The sequence below is a fragment of the Epinephelus fuscoguttatus genome, linkage group LG22 (assembly GCF_011397635.1).
Source record: "Epinephelus fuscoguttatus linkage group LG22, E.fuscoguttatus.final_Chr_v1".
In the NCBI taxonomy this organism is placed as follows: domain Eukaryota; kingdom Metazoa; phylum Chordata; class Actinopteri; order Perciformes; family Serranidae; genus Epinephelus; species Epinephelus fuscoguttatus.
Genome location: NC_064773.1, coordinates 16,492,425 through 16,505,382, shown reverse-complemented (window position 1 = coordinate 16,505,382; position 12,958 = coordinate 16,492,425). Strand labels below are relative to the sequence as shown.

At 41.3% G+C, this 12,958-nt stretch overlaps 1 protein-coding gene across 2 annotated transcripts in view; it reads left to right on the top strand.

Annotated features, from left to right (window-relative positions):
* The window catches only part of cacna1c (calcium channel, voltage-dependent, L type, alpha 1C subunit), a 284,841-nt gene that overhangs the window by 160,504 nt on the left and 111,379 nt on the right, over positions 1–12,958 (top strand). For both annotated transcript variants that reach the window (XM_049567500.1, XM_049567501.1), the window contains 2 exons: positions 4,102–4,241; positions 12,351–12,490. In XM_049567500.1, the coding sequence (XP_049423457.1) occupies positions 4,102–4,241; positions 12,351–12,490 (280 nt within the window). The remainder of the gene's footprint in view (positions 1–4,101; positions 4,242–12,350; positions 12,491–12,958) is intronic.

Here is a 12,958-nt window from a genome sequence, read left to right as displayed (position 1 = left end):
TAACATTTACTGTACTAAATTTGTCTTTCCTCCTCCTTTACCACAGTTGCGTCATTAGCCTGCTAATAGGACGTACACTAGCAATGTGCACAACTCCAGACCCTTGTACTTAGTCTCACTGTGGTTGCTGCATCTGAATAAATCATCACCGGATGTCGGCAGCGTGTTACTGTATCATTGTACGGAAATGTTTCCTGACTAAGCAGGAGAAAGTCAGATTCTCGTGTGGCTTCAAATGTTCAAGTGTGCAGAATGACGAAAGTTAAGCTTTGATATTTTATTTTAGCATTAAAAACTAAATTAAATTACATAAACTGCAAGGTGCAAGGTTATTTACTTTTCTTCTTCTTCATTGAAAACTGCACAAAAAGAACATACAAACTCTGGACTATGATGTGTCTCTGGGTTTTTTCCAAAACAGCTTAATGGCTAATCCTGTCTTGCAGCACACACACATACACAGAAGGTCATGGCGGATGGAAACATTGTCCGCTGTATGGTAGAATGTCGATACCGTAATCTGATTGGCCTAGCTGATGGATAGGTGGTTTGGTTGACCTATCACAGCTAACTGAATTATTGCTCCCACATACTCACCTTTCTGTCATTCTGTCTGCCTTCTTCTGTCTCTTTAGTCTGTCTCTCTTCCTCTTTCTGTCTTTGCCTCTCATCCATCCTCCTCTTCTCGCTCAGTCTCTCATCTTTTCTCTCTCATTTCTTTCCAGTCACTAACCAGATTAGTCGTGCCCCTTATGGATTTTGCCCTTTATGGGTCTGTATGAACGGAAGGAAGGAAAGGATGCAGAGAAGTGTATCTGTGTTTGTGTGTGTGTGTGTGTCAGGCTGAGCTGTTCCTACCAGATGTTTTTCTCTGTTTTATTCTTCTGAGCGCCGCACTGTCTGCCTGTCACCGGCAGATACACAGTCCGGGTGTGTGTGTGTGTGTGTTTGAGAGAGTGATGGAGAGCTTTTGTGTGTTTGAGAGGGAGAATATGTGTGTATGTGTGTGTGCATTTTTGAGATTAATTACTTCTGCATAGACTACTAATGCTCAGTGTGTGGTGGAGGGTCTGCAGTGCGAATGATGAATATAAAAAAAGAAAGAAAAAAAATCAATTCTTCATCCGGGCTCTGAAACTGACGCACAGATAGAGAAAGAAGACAGGTATTTAATGTGAAAAACCTTGATCTTTATCTTTAAGCTGGATTCTTTTGTGCCAATAAAGCACACTGGATGGACTTGAATGGAAATGAGAGGAGGTTAGAGCGACAGAGACGAGTAGCAAAACAAGTTTAAGACGGCTTTCTGAGCAGCCCATTCAGGTGCAGAATCCTTGGCCTAAAAATCAACTTGCCTTTCAAGTTGTCTGTCTTTCAAACTGTGCAAATCCTCCGTATTATAATTCATGCCATTCCCTCCACTGTCAAGCTCCTTGAGCATTTCTAAGTGTGAGAAAAAAAGCACTCCCAAATCACAGTTTGTATGATAATCACATCATTAAGAACACAAAATCAAAGGATGATTCTTTTATCAACATCTAGACTTTGTAATGCGGTGTCAGCTGCTGAGAGGATAGCGCTCTGAAAATCCAACTTAAATAAACACCTTCTCGAACCCTCAGTCCTCAGAAGTTACAAATGGGACAGTGAAACCACAGCTGTCGTGTCAAAACGGTGGCGACATGGATGACTGATTCCCAGGGTATGTGTGTACGCGGGTGGGCTAATGGTAGTTTGACACAGTCTTTCTCCACGCTGAGAGGGTTGTTTGTTTAGCTGGACCCACTTTCGACTCACAGCAGCCTTAACAGCAAATCTTAATGCAGCCACTGTATACATGAGCTTGTCCAACACTAACATGGTCTCTTAACTTTAATGGCACTTTTTTTACTAGCTGTGGAAGACCTATCATTTGAGCAACTCAGTTTTAAAAGCAAGCATCTTAAAAATGTAGGCTAGATTCTCTAAGTAAAGACATAGTAGGAGGGGGGTTGGATTATCATGTTGGAAAACTGCATTGCAGCTCAGTTGTGGCAGCATCATGGTTTGGGGCTGCATGAGTGCTGCCGGCTCTGGGGAGCTCGGTTCATTTAGGGAAACGTGAATTCCAAGCAGAGCATGATCGCCCCTCTTCAGAAACTGAGCTGCAATGCAGTTTTCCAACATGATAATAACCCAAAACACACCTAGTAGATGACAACTGCCTTGCTGAGGAAGCTGAAGGTTAAGGTGATGGACTGGCCAAGTATGTATCCAGCCCTAAACTCACCTGTGCACCTGTCGGGCATCCTGTAGCTGAAGGTGGGGTAGCGCAAGGTGTCTTCACATCCATCTGCTCCATGATGTCATCATGGAGGAGTGGGAGAGGATTCCTGAAGCAACCTGTGAGCTCTGGTGAATTCCATGCCCAAAAGGGTTAAGGCAGTGCTAGATAATAATGGTTGGCACACAAAATATTGACACTTTAGGCACAATTTGGACATGTTCACTGTTGCCAGCTGTTTAGATGTTGATGGCTGTGTTTTGAGTAATTTTCAGAGGAAGGTAAATCTATACTACTATACAAGCTGTACACTGACTACTTTAAGTTAAATCAAAGTGTCATTTCTATAGTGTTGTCCCATGAAAAGATATAATGAAATATTTGCAGAAATGGGAGGGGTGTACTCACTTATGTGAGATACTGTAAGTGCTATATTTACGGGAATCAATTTCAAAACACGTAACACCCACAGTCCCACACTGGAATTTAAGCCCTGGACCAAATCACCAAAGCAAATTCCTTGTATGTGAAAAAAACTGCTTGACAATAAACCAGATATTATTTCTGATGACATTAAATTGCCTACTACCATCACTGCATCAACTATGATTGCATCATTTTGTGGCGTTTCTTTGCTAACTCTTTCAGTTTGTGATTTTTCTTTTCTTTGTTTTTTTTGTAAACTTGGACACATATGAAAGCAGTGTCCCTTCAGCCTCAGGTTCAGCTGGTTCTTCCCAGCGATGGGGCTTGGAGTCTTTAGAGACCTGGCTGGCCTGCTGTCCCAAACCTCTGGCCCTCTGTGAGTGTATGTCCATGGGAAAACAGTGGGAACAGGAGGAGGAGCAGGGACTAAGATGGATGGATAGATATATGGATGGAGCTGAACATATTTATATATTATAAACACATATTTAGAGAATATTTCAGAATACTTTGTGTTGTTTACACAGGAGCTCGCCTTGATCTTATTTTAGTTACAAACTTAACAAAAAATAGAAAGCAGATATGACGGATGATTAGGTGGATGATGAATTGCTTGGAAGTTTATACTGGTCCTAAAGTTACATAATTCTTCTCTGTCTAGAGGCCATTTGAGGACATTTCCCAGGACCCCCTCAGGCAGGGGTCATCAGTATGGCAGCAATCTCCGAGGAACTCTGTAGTAGGAGAGTTGGTTGTGCGTATGTGCATGTGCGTACGCATGCACACACGCGTGCATTCCTGTCTTCAGATGGTAGCCTCTTAGGACAGGAAGAGAGCCGCTCTGATTAAATAATCCAAATGCTTTGATTGTGTACACGATTACAAGTTAGACAAATACATGTTCATGCATAAATAATCAAACACACACACACACACACACACACACACACACATACATGCACAAGAAGCCACATAAACAGCAACAGAACATCTTGTTCTGGCTGATAAACTCAGAGGAGTAAGAAACCAGCTCTGTTGGTACTCACAAGTCACATGCAGGGCTTTCACTGTTGACATGGGCATAAATAAATATCATGATTGTGAATGAATGTGAGTATATCGTAGTGATTTGGTATGGCCAATTGCTCTACTGCAAACAGTTTGATTAGGAGTTTTGGTGTGCTCTCACTCGATTGGTGTGTCTAAGTTTATTGTGTCTTGTTCATAGTATTAACTCACATGTGAAACTCAGCTTACCACAGACTTTAGGACCAGCAGCCTCTCTACATTCTCCTCTCCCTTTCATCTACTGTCTTGTTTATCCATCTCTAATGCTTGCTCTATGCCATTCTGAGTCTATCTGCAATGCTCCCACTCAGACAAACATATGTCTTGTTTGTGTGTCTCTACAGGAGCGTGTGGAGTATCTGTTCCTCATCATTTTCACGGTGGAGGCATTCTTGAAGGTAATAGCCTATGGACTGCTCTTCCACCCCAACGCCTACCTGAGGAACGGCTGGAATTTGCTGGACTTCATCATCGTAGTCGTAGGGTGAGTGGACACAAGTGGATGTGTGTTGTCTAATGAAGGGAATGACAAAGGTAGCAAGTCCTGTGTGGCTGTAATTTACAGTCTCTTTCCAGGATTTGTAAAAGCACTACCTGACACATTTTTAAACATCAGCACATCATTGGCAAATTAATCATAGTACCTTGGTATAATTACTGTCAACAAATGAAACTACAGCCAAGACAATTGGCAGCCTCTGTCTAATGCCAGAGGTACTCATAGTATTACTGTCTTTCAAAATTAAGATCATATTTCCTATGAACACCTTTGATTGCTGTAGTAAAGCTACTGCACTTACTCTTTTCTTAGCTTACATTTACTCGCTAAAGCTTTGTTGATTTCAATTTTTCCTCAAGTAATTTGACAGATTCGCAAAATCCAGCTTGCTGGATTCAATCAAGGTTTAACGTGAACCATGGCTCAATGGCTCAGGGCCACAAAAAGTTACTATTTTAATGGCATTTTTATCATGCCACTAATAACTGTAGATGATAACGGAGCAAAGAAACAACAAACTGTGAACCAAGACTGTAATAAAATATACCATATGTTATATAGACCATATAAGCTATTTTTACATTATGAGATATTTTTATCCTGTTAATGTCTTTTCATTTATTGAAGTGTGCCATATATAAGGAAGGATGTGTCAATTTGCATTAAAATCTGCTCTTCCACAGGCCTTTGTTTTTACATAAATTTAGATTTGAGCTGTCTGAAATGTATCTCGGCCAGTGCTTAAAAATATTAGCGTCCATCCCTGACAATGCACATTTCCGAGAGGCTCATTGAGGAAAGACGTGGTCTTGTTTGCCTATAAAATATCCTTATCTTTTGTTACATGTGGTATTAATATGTGATGTTAATTCTGCAATACGTAAGAACTTTTAAAAGTATGACCATAAAACAATCTTTCTTCACAGTGAATCTGTATTTAAAGCCACAGTAAACTTTGGCCTACAGTGTATTGGTGAAGCCTAAACTGATTAGCTTGTTAGATGCTGATAGCAAAGCTTTGCTCTGTTTTTCTTTATCTGCAACTCAGCAACATAGCCCATCTGCTAAACCCTCTGTGCCTGTGAGCATGCGTGTGCGTGTGTGTGTGTGTGTGTGTGTGTGTGTGTGTGTGTGCCCTGCCTGCCAGCTGTGCTTTGTGTACAGTGTTGTGTGGGGGTAATGCCACAATAGCCAGTGGACCTGACAGTTACATTAATGCTATAAAAATGGTCTAATTGACCGTGTTTGTCTGTGTGTGTGTGTGTGTGTGTGTGTGTGTGTGTGTGTGTGTGTCTGTGTGTCTGTGTGTCTGTGTGTTTGTGTGTGTCTGTGCACAAGAGAGATAGACCGCAAGAAAGCAGCCTGAAGGAAGGTTCTGTGAATGCACCGACACACACACACACACACATACACACTCAGCGAGTCTTGTTCATCGCCAGTCAAGTGTTCACTCACATTAGCCATCACTAACTGAACATGGTTGGCTTCACCCCAAAGACACACACTCACACACACACACCCCATCGGCTGGCATCATGGTGCCAGTGCCCCTGGCATAAACACAACCTTTACCACTCTTATGTTGTTATCTACTCTCCGTGTCTGCCTCTCTCTTTCTCTCCCTCTCTGTCTCTATTTCAATTATGGATTTTATTGTGACGCAGCATAATTTAATGTGCAGCGATACTGTATTGATCCCTTCAAGGAAATTATCTTTTACCTTGCAACCCTGCCAAGGTAAGGTCAGAAGGTCACATACCTGCTGCAGCTCCGGAGTTGGCAGGGTTCAGTGTCTTTCTCGCTCAAGGACAATTGAGGAGGTTTTGGTGCTTGCTGTTTTGGGAGATTAAACCTGAATGGCCTCTCTAGACTTACCCAGGGCTTTTTAAATTTTCTTTTGTCACAATGTAGACCTTCTGCTCTTACACATGCACTAAATAAGCATACATTTTCTTCTGAATTGACCAAATTATCCCCTTTCACACGATAACCAGGCAATTCTGGCAAATGCCAGATGGGCTGGCCCACCTTGTGTGCTGCAAGGTCGCCACTAGCAACAATAAAAAAAACAAAAAACAAAACACTGTTGTGAAAAAGAAAAGTGAAAGACCTGCTGGCTGGGGCCCTCTTAATGTTGGAGTAGCCCATCTGATTAGCGGTTACATGCTCCCAAAATTGTTAGTAGCCTACATATACTGTGAGGCAGGTGCAGTGGTACCGGCAATTTCACCTCCCCCTATCCTTCAGTCCATTATGTCATGGTGGAGGTCAAGCAGGAAAAAAGTGAAATCAAGACAGAGAGAGTGGAGTAAGTGGAATGGAAATACAAATAAATTGGATAAAGGAGCTTAAAACGAGAAGGTGGAGTAAAGTACTCATGGCTGAAGCTGCAAACAGGCTGATACCTGCAGAGTAACGTTAACAAGCAGGGGCAAGAAGTGGAGGTCGATGGCCCCTGCTGATGACGAGCAACATGCCAACTTCTCAGCAGGTGATATACTAGTGCTAGGCTAGCTCGTGCAGTGACAGCTAACAGAGCTAGCCAGTTAGCAGCAGCACGCAGCCCGCACCAATACTAAACTTGTCTCCTATTAGGCTTTAATTGAGTGTATCTGTGCTGTAAATCCTGGTTTCAGTCTCTTCTATGGTGTGTTATTTCTGAGTGGAGACTGCTGCTTTGAATAACAGACCGTTGCTATGGACAAAGTTTGTTGTAAAACCGGTGTTGATGAGATACAGATGAATTTATTTCTGGTCATTGTGCTGTTTGCTTTGAGCCTTCCTGTTGTGTAAATCCTATTAGATGCAGGTGAATGTAGGTGAAAGTCCTAAATTGATCAACCGACAGCAATGTTAACCATTTAAAAAAATGTATTTGGTCACATAAAAGTTTAGGCATGAGCTGAAATCTAGTAAAAAAAACAATCAGAAGACACCATAACAGAGACGGTATCCACCAGAGAAACACGTATTGAGGGAAGTGACCTCTTGCTGCTGCGCAGATATTGTCCTTAAGGCAAAATTACATCTTTGTTGAAAGACAGAGACCAGAGTTCTCATCCAGTTTCCTGCCAACACTCATGATGATCATGAGGTTTATCTTAATCCATGATCACAATCCTAATCTCCGTCAAACAGTTTTACTCACCTAACTATTTCTGAGCTCCAGTCGTAGCAGGCTAGAAAACGTTAATGTAAGATGGTCCTGGAAAGCTTTAATTTGTCGTTTTGACAGGCTTCGACTTAGACCTATTTTGTCATTTGGATGTAAGAACTTGTCATGGAAATGACACGGTGGGAAAAAAATCTATTAATGAAGTTGAGAAACACTAATACACACAAACACTCCCTCCATTTCACACACTCGGAGAGGACACACAGATCTAGAAAATGTTCAGCTGTGACAGCACCATATCTGTGTGTGTATGAATGAGTGATTGTCCTCGTGCCTGTGTGTACCAAACTGCCGGCCACTCTGTGCCTCTCTGTGTGTGTGTTTGTCTGTGCCTCCGTGTGTGTGCGTGTGTGTGTGTGTGTGTGTGTGTAGATGAGAAGTGACAGAGTTCGCTCCCTCTGGAATGTTCACCATATGGGTGAAAGAGCTTGTACCTGGTGCTGAGCAGCCTCGCAGGCACACACTCTCACACTCGCACACATGGACGCACACATGTACACTTGCGCGTACACACGGATGCTCGAGCCTACACTCTTGCTGACACGTACCTAAGAGTTTATTAGTGAAGGTTCAGTGAGCTAACAGGCTGTGTGTGTACAATGTGAAAAGGTATTATGTAGACTCTCTTTATTCTCTTCTTTACATACAGCAGCTCCTCTTCTTCACCTCTGTGTCCTCTCACCATCACTTCTCTTTACTCACATATATTATTCTCCTCTTCTTGTGCTGGTAGCTATTTCCATTTCTCTCACCTCCTCTTCTTCCTCCCTGTGCTGCTCTACTTTTGATGTATTGACGGTACAAATAGCTGTAGGATCATCACAAAAGAAGAACAGTAAAGAGAGGAAACCGCCAGCAAACATTTTGCCGATAAAGCATTGAAAATCAGCACTGCAACATTTAGGTGATTAAGAATTAGCTCTGTATCCAACTCCGAATTATGTAAATTGAATCAGATTTTTCAGTTTGAATGGGCTCAGCAGGATGTTCAGTGTGACAGCAACATTAATGTCATGCAGTAAACAAGCTAACTGTGCAAACGACAAATTGGAAATGTACAACATTTTTTGCTGACACTAGAAACCAAACAAAAGCCAGAGACTGAGTCATATTAAGTTGTATTAAGTGAGCTGTTAAATCACCACATCTAAACAGAAGAGAGAAGATAATGTGAAAACAGAGTCTTACAGTGCAAAGTGTCTCGAGCTGTCTGTACCAAAGAGAAGTGTAAAAGTCAAGAGCGCTCACTCTGTAGAAAAATCTTGGGACCAAAATACAGCACTCTGACTAGCAAAAAAGAACAGCAGCTCAACTTGAAGCAATCTCAGTCAACTAAGCAACTTTCAAGTGGCAGCCTACCAAATTTGAAGATTTCCTACCTTTGTGTGTTTTATTGGAAATTGAATATTTTTAGGTGTTTGATTCGGTCAGGCAAAAAGAGCAAATAGAAGACATTACCTTGGGCTATAGGAACATTTTCAACACTTACTACAGGGTTCACACAAGGTGCTTGAAGTGCTTAATTTTTAGAGGGAAACAAGTACTAGAATACCTTGAAAATAATCCCCTCAAAGTGCTTAAAACGTCCTTGAAATTCAAAAACCACATAATAGTGTTTTTTCATCAAGTCTTTATAATGAAATTGTTCTGAATCAGAAGTCACTCAGTTGGATTTGTTTTAAAATTCTGATGTTTCTTATTTCACCTCTTCCTCTTTTGTCTTCCTCACCTTTTTGATGTCCCGCCCGACATCATAGTCTATTTTTACTTCACTCCACTCTTAAAACTCCAGCAAAAACCAGCAGGCCTGTGTTAGCATGGCTAAACTTAACATGACTTAATGAGCCTTTCTTTTCACAGTGATTTGTTTCCTCTCTTCAGCAGCGCACCTCTGTAATAACTGAAAGTGAAATTTAAGTTCCAGCTGGCATTGTTTCCTTGTGCTCAGATGGTCCTGTTTGCTGAGGATTTTATACAGTTACGCTTAAAAAGAGTGTGATAAGTAGTCCGTCACTGAAAAAAGTCACATTGATCGCATCTTTTTTTTTTTTTTGAAATTTAAAAATTAATTACCCTATCTGCTTTGGGTAACATCCTGAGAAATGAAAAAATAGTGCTTAAAAGGTGCTTGAAACTCCTTGAATATCATTTTGTAATGTCTGTTTGAACCCTGTAAATCATATTTTGCAGATTACACTAAAATTAAGTCATAAAACATCAATAGATAATTGATAATAACCAGTTGCAGGCCTATTTTGATTTCATACTTAGTCAAACATGAATTCAGTTGCATTGTGATGTTTACGCAACTATGAAACCGCATCATCCCTGTTATCTTTATGAATGTACACAGCTTGTACTATCCTCAGCTGTGGATGTACACAAGCCATTATGTGGTGCTACGCTCAAAGGCTCTAATTATCATTTAACACCCCACCACGGCAAAACATGCCGGGCGAAATGCTGGTGGTGCAAAACTGTGGATCCTCGACGTGCTTTTCATACTCTGTTTCAAAGGAGGGAGCGAGTGAATCAAATCGAGAGGGAGGTGGTGCGAAATAGAGAGGCCGAGGGAGTGAGAGGGAGAGAGAGAGAGAGAGAGAGAGAGAGAGCGAGAGAGAGGGCGATATGTTTTGAGAGGTCTTTTCAAGTGGCCATTTCATCTGCGCTAATTGATAATTCTCCATGACTAACGCGCCGCTGACTGGCCTTTGAGCCACACTAGCTGGAAAATGGTATTGTATGGTGATTTTCTAAAGGATCTCAGAGAGACAGGGAGAGAAGCGAGAGTGATAAGCTCAGCTGGACGTACATAAATTCGAGCTTGTGAGCCGCTGACATCCAAAGAGATGTCTGTAAATAATTTCATCGGGGATAATAGCCAACAAAGGCAGCAGCATAAACACCATTTAGCCCTTTTATTGAAGATTATATTTGCAATATTTTGTATTTCTGCTCACTTTGTGTATGTGTTGTGTAATATGGTCAAAAGTGTGTAGACACTTGAACGTTACGCCCCTGTGTGGTTGTTGAACATCTCAATTTCAATAACAGCCTCCACTTTTCTTTGACTCTGGAAGGCTTTTTCACAAAAAAATGAACCTGGCTGCAGGGATTTGCTCCCATTCAGACACAAGAGTGTAAGTGAGGTTGGGCTCTGATGTTGTGTGATAAGGCCTGGCTCACAGTCGCCGTTTTATTTCATCCTGAGTTCTTCTACCCTAAAAAGAAAAAATGTTTTTTGACATCGCTTTGTGTACAAGGGCTCTATCGTGTCAAAACATTACAGATGCATTTAATATATTTTTTTTTATCCTCAGACAATCACTCACATTCAACCAGGCAAATAAAATATTTTTGTTTCCTCTATTATCGTACGTCAAGACATCATTTTTTAATCAGCTTTACAGGTGTTCAGTTGCGGAAATCATTGAATATTTCACACTTATTGGTAATTCATATCTACTTATTTTAGGATTGTTTTTCTGTTTTTTTTTTTCCTTTCCTTTTTTACTTCTGTATGTTTTCTTGTTTGTACATAGATATTCTCGGTGCTGTGTGTTCTTTGTTTGTCCCTTATTTTGTTTTGTTTTGGTGAGTAATGTCTGTTTTTTAGTCATTTTAATTGGGGAGGACTGTGAGTAAGCCGTTCAGGCTTCCTTCCTCTCTGGCAGTGAAATTACTTCTGTGTATGTATGATGTGTTTTCTTATTATTGTCCAAATAAATAAATGACAATGACCCCCAACCTTTTTGGCTTGAGACCCTTTAAAACAAAAATCAAAGCCCGTCATCACAGATTGGATAAGTCGATGAGCTGTCAGCAGTAGAGGCAAAAAGTGAACTTACTTTATTTTATTATTTATAAAAAAGAAAGACAGCAAAGAAATTCTGGTGTTTTTTCTTTCTTTCTTTCTTTCTTCTTCGTTCACCTGCAGTTATTCGTGTCATGACCCTAATCGGTCATCCTGTGACCCTTTTGGGGGGGGTTGAAAATGCCAGGTTAGAAACCAATGGTCCATGTCATTAAGTAGCATTGTGCATTTCCTTTAACTGGAGCTTAAACCATGAAAAACAGCCCTAGACCAGACACAAACGCACAAGTGTCCACATACTTCTGGCCATACTTACACTGAAGGTTGAGAGCCACTCCTGGTTTGAGAGATCTGAGTGAATTTCACAGAAGCTAAACGCTAACAAAAAGCAAAAGTGTAAAAACACATGTAGCTTGTTAATAGAGGACGATAACTTAAATTATTATGTATTTCCACCTGCTTTAAGTACCAGATGTATTACAGGGGAGGTTGTGTGATCTCACATGGCAGAATGTAAATGTGTGTTATATCCGGTCTGACAGTCCTGTGAGCACACACTCACTTATAAACACATTTTGGAGACACATCTCTTCACTACAGACATGCTCAGTGTTCTGTTGAGCCGACTGTCAAATCATTAAAGCCGAACGTCTCACATTTCCTTATCTGTGAAAGACAGAGGGAACAGATGAAACGCTTTCTAATGTTGTGTTGGAGAGCTAACTAATTAAGCTGTTTTATTTTCTACTGTTGTGTTTTCTCCAGGCAGCACGTTTGATAATGAAACAACGCAGATGTCTCTTGCTTTTAAAAATTTTGGTCCCAAACTAGGCTGATGTCTAAATTTACATCACTTTGGGTGCTTTATAGATTATGATAAAGATGATGTAGATTGTTCAGTTCAGTATTGACAACAGTGGCGACAGGAAATAGAAAATAGGGCCATAATGACAACAGCCGCAGATATTCATCTCTCCGTGATACATCCCTGAATGTCTGTATCACTTTTATTGTTTTCCTCTCTCTCAGATATTCTCTAGTATGTGGAAATGGGATGTCAACCTGACGATGATGGTTATTGAAGTCATTACTTTCTGTCTTGCAGGTTATTCAGCGCGATCCTGGAGCAGGCCACCAAGGGGGATGGGGCCACTCCTATTGGAGGGAAGGCGGCGGGCTTCGATGTCAAGGCTCTGAGGGCATTCAGAGTACTCAGACCCCTCAGACTGGTCTCTGGAGTACCCAGTAAGTACTGAGAGCTGTGGAAGAAAGACTGACAGAATGAAAGAACGACAAGAAAAGAAAGAGAGTCAAAGACGACACTCTGGGGATCAGGTGTGAATGATGATTGGGTGAGATGGGGGAGAAATGAAGCAAAGATTGGAGATGATATTGCCGCTTGATGCCACACATACACACACAGTGACACATAAATGCACACACACGCGTGCTCCCACAAAGAGTCCTCTTGTCCTCTTGTCAGACAGTACGAGCAGTAGATGAGTTGTCTGTCAGCCTGTCTGTGTCAGCAACTAAAGAATCGATAATCCAACAGGCCAGGAGACAGGAAAAGATCAGATATCGTGGAGAAAGGTGTGTGTGCACCTGTGTGTGTGTGTGTGTGTGTGTGTGTGTGTGTGTGTGTGATAGAGAGAGAGAGACAGCTCTTGTGATTACAACAGCAGGCAAATGCACATCATGCTTGTGCACATC